Consider the following 3,067-nt stretch of genomic DNA (forward strand, 5'->3'; position numbering starts at 1 on the left):
AAACTCCATTTTGTTATGTTATAAAGAATTTGCTAAGTTTAATTTTGTAATTTAGAGTTTCTGTTCATATATAGAAATGGAGTGCCATGTGACAATTGTGAAAGTGCAGTTCTTATAAATACGTTAGTTAGATGAGTGTTTAAGGCTATAAGCAATGGTTCACGTGCTTTAATTCTTGGAAGCCTCATATTCTTCTGATTGTTACGTTAACTTACAATTTCACTATCTGTTCTCTTCCTTTTCCTTCAATGCCCGAGTTGTCTCTGCTTGGTTTAAGTGTAAAACGATTAACTCCAATTTGATTTGTTAAATAAATCCTATGGGAATGAACAGATATTTGAAGTTCAACAGCAAGTCCTTTTGAGAACCCAAGAGAAGTGCCTATTGTCTTGGTTTTTTCCAAGTTAAGAATATCTGCACTAATATCCATTGCTCGCTGTTATTTTATAGATCCTCAATTCGTGTTCAAGCTAACATATTTGTGAATTATTTCAGAGAAAAACTATGACTCGATTGGTGAAAAGCAAGGTATCTACTGATGCGAGGAAGTCTTTCATCTGTGACCTACCAACTGAGATAATACATAAAATACTAGAGCGCATGCCTATCCGAGATGCTGCAATAACTAGCACCTTATCAAAGCGGTGGAACCAGATGTGGTCCACACTACCACACCTTGTGTTTGATAGCCAATTTCTTGACTTTGCATTTAACTATTCATTTGACTATGAATTTGACGCAGGAGTGGGTAATGCTGCAAGGATAATCAATAAAATTCTCTTGCAGCATACTGGACCTATTCTCGGTTTCCATCTTATGTCAAATGATGATTATATGGGAAAGTATTTGGATCCATGGATCATCTTTGTCTCAAAGCATGGTATACAGAAGCTCACCATACATTTGCCCGATAGTCGTATATATGAATTTCCTTATGGCATAATGACTTGCTCATCATTGACACATTTGGAGGTTTTTACGTTCGGTGTCTTTAAGCCGTCCGATTGTGTCAAATTCCCCAATCTTGTTAGCCTTAAGTTAGTATGCACTCAAATTGAATCTAAGCTATTAGAAGATACTCTTATTTTGCCAATGCTTGAGACTTTGACGCTGATAGATTGTCGTGTTTTTGGTCGTATGCGTTTGGTTGCTCCAAAACTTGAGAACTTAACTATCGATGACATCGATATTGAAAACCTGAACCCAATCGTTACAAGCATTAAGCACCTCAGCTTGGACGGGTCATCCCTAAAGGTCAGAAAATACCTTGCTTTGTAGTCTATGATTTGCAGTTGTTATTTTTGCAGCAAAACAAAGTTATAACTAGAACTAATGTTTTATCTCTCACTCGAATTGCTTTTTTCAGACTTTAGCTGAGTTGTTTCATGTGCCAGCAGATAGGCTTGCTCTACCACAAAACCTGCAAACACTGAAAATATGTGACTTGACGATTTCTGTTGAACAGTTTCCTTGTGCACTTATCCTGCTTCGTGGTTCATCTAACCTTTATGAACTTGACTTGAGTGTAGCTGTGCAGGTAAGACTTAATTACCCTGACTACAGACATTTAGTTTTTCTTTCCGTGTGTCCGGACATTTAACCTTTTGGGTCTATCGGAAATATACTCTCTACCTTCCTCTACCTTCTCAAGGCAGAGGCGGATGTAGAGTTGCAACATCGGGTTCAACTGAACCCAGTACTTTCGACGCAAAACATAAATTTATGAGTAAAAAATTACTAAAATCGTAACAAATACATTGTTTAAAAATACAATAGGTTCATGGCAAAAAAACTTCGGGGTTGAACCCATAGAGCTTAAATCTTGCATCCGCCTCTGTCTCAAGGTAGGGGCAAGTTCTGCGTACACACTGCCCTCCCTAGACCCCACTTGTGGGATACACTGTGTTTGTTGATGTTGTGTCTGTGTTCATTTACAACACTTTGTGAATGTTGCAAAGGTTGACTTGCTTGGTGCAATATGATGTTTCTTTAGGTTGAGGAGAGTGACATAAGGGAACTGTCTTCTTACTTGTCGAAGGCAGAAAGCCATTTGAATGAAGCTTTGAGGATGATTCAGAAGATGAGAGTAAAGGAATTCAAGGGATCAAGAGCTGAAATGTACTTAATAAAACTCCTTCTCGCTCATTCTCCAAAACTAGAGAAGATGATCGTTGAACAGTTCAAGAACTTTAATTCTGGTGAATGTATTGAACATCTGAAGGAACTGATCAGCTTTCCTCGAGCGTCAACCAAAGCAGTAATTAAGTATTTATAGTCTGATTCCCTTCAATCAAGGTATAACAACGTTCAGTTATTTGAATGTTATCAATATGCTAAACAATATTCATCAAAGCTATGTTGCACGGACTCTCCAAAATGTTGCCGCACCCGTGTCAGATTTTTTGAAAATACACTACTTTTGAAGGATCCGACACGCACCCGGCAACATCTTTGGAGAGTGCGAGCAACATAGCATCAAAGTGTTACTAAAATTTGATTGACGATTGCAGTTTACTGATGCTTAAAGCCAGGGATTCGCTTCTGAAACATGTCGTAGGGAAGCTAACGGAGTAGCGGACGCAAAGGAAGGATGCAATTTGAATATTTTTGGGAGCTTAAAGATTTTCACATCCCCTCCTACTTTTGTAATCGCTTTGTTTATTAGGCTTTAGAGAAAAATATTATTGCTTTTTAGTTGTTTATCTAATTAAGTCATGTTATTTCTTTGGTGGTTTTTGTATGTTGCTCTAAGTTTAATAGTCTAAGGAGCTTTTATCCTTTCAATTTAAAGAATTATTGCCATTATTTTTTCATAATATATGTTAGTTTGGTTTTAGCTTTTAGTATTGTTTAGTTAATTTTTTGTGATGACCCAAAAAGTTATCTTTAAATTTAATAATTAATTTTGTGTTCTAAGACCTCGAAAAGCACTATTTATCATTCCTCGACTTGCGTGCGTAGTCCGTATAATTTTTTGTAAAATTTTTATATGAAAAATTGATTAAAATGTGAATTGGAGCCTTAAAGCTCAACTGAGTTGACTTTGGTCAACATTTTGAGCAAACTG

General features: G+C 36.6%; 1 protein-coding gene across 1 annotated transcript; it reads left to right on the forward strand.

The window, feature by feature from the left end:
- Nucleotides 1-293: 293 nt before the first annotated feature.
- Nucleotides 294-2,836, forward strand: LOC104118861 (F-box/FBD/LRR-repeat protein At1g13570-like). The gene is made up of 6 exons (XM_018778494.3): nucleotides 294-403; nucleotides 496-528; nucleotides 743-1,254; nucleotides 1,367-1,537; nucleotides 1,994-2,295; nucleotides 2,511-2,836. Exons 3-5 carry the CDS (start codon nucleotides 817-819, stop codon nucleotides 2,273-2,275), a joined length of 891 nt encoding a protein of 296 aa, XP_018634010.1. The 5' UTR covers nucleotides 294-403; nucleotides 496-528; nucleotides 743-816; the 3' UTR covers nucleotides 2,276-2,295; nucleotides 2,511-2,836.
- Nucleotides 2,837-3,067: the final 231 nt, after the last annotated feature.

The sequence above is a fragment of the Nicotiana tomentosiformis genome, chromosome 9 (assembly GCF_000390325.3).
Source record: "Nicotiana tomentosiformis chromosome 9, ASM39032v3, whole genome shotgun sequence".
Classification (NCBI taxonomy): domain Eukaryota; kingdom Viridiplantae; phylum Streptophyta; class Magnoliopsida; order Solanales; family Solanaceae; genus Nicotiana; species Nicotiana tomentosiformis.

Bases quoted from the DNA above. Each gene is read 5' to 3' on its own strand.
- LOC104118861 (XM_018778494.3), top strand. From the start codon at position 817: ATGTCAAATGATGATTATATGGGAAAGTATTTGGATCCATGGATCATC. The intron at 1,255-1,366 runs GTCAGAAAATAC...TGCTTTTTTCAG, and splicing joins TGGACGGGTCATCCCTAAAG to ACTTTAGCTGAGTTGTTTCA. The intron at 1,538-1,993 runs GTAAGACTTAAT...ATGTTTCTTTAG, and splicing joins ACTTGAGTGTAGCTGTGCAG to GTTGAGGAGAGTGACATAAG.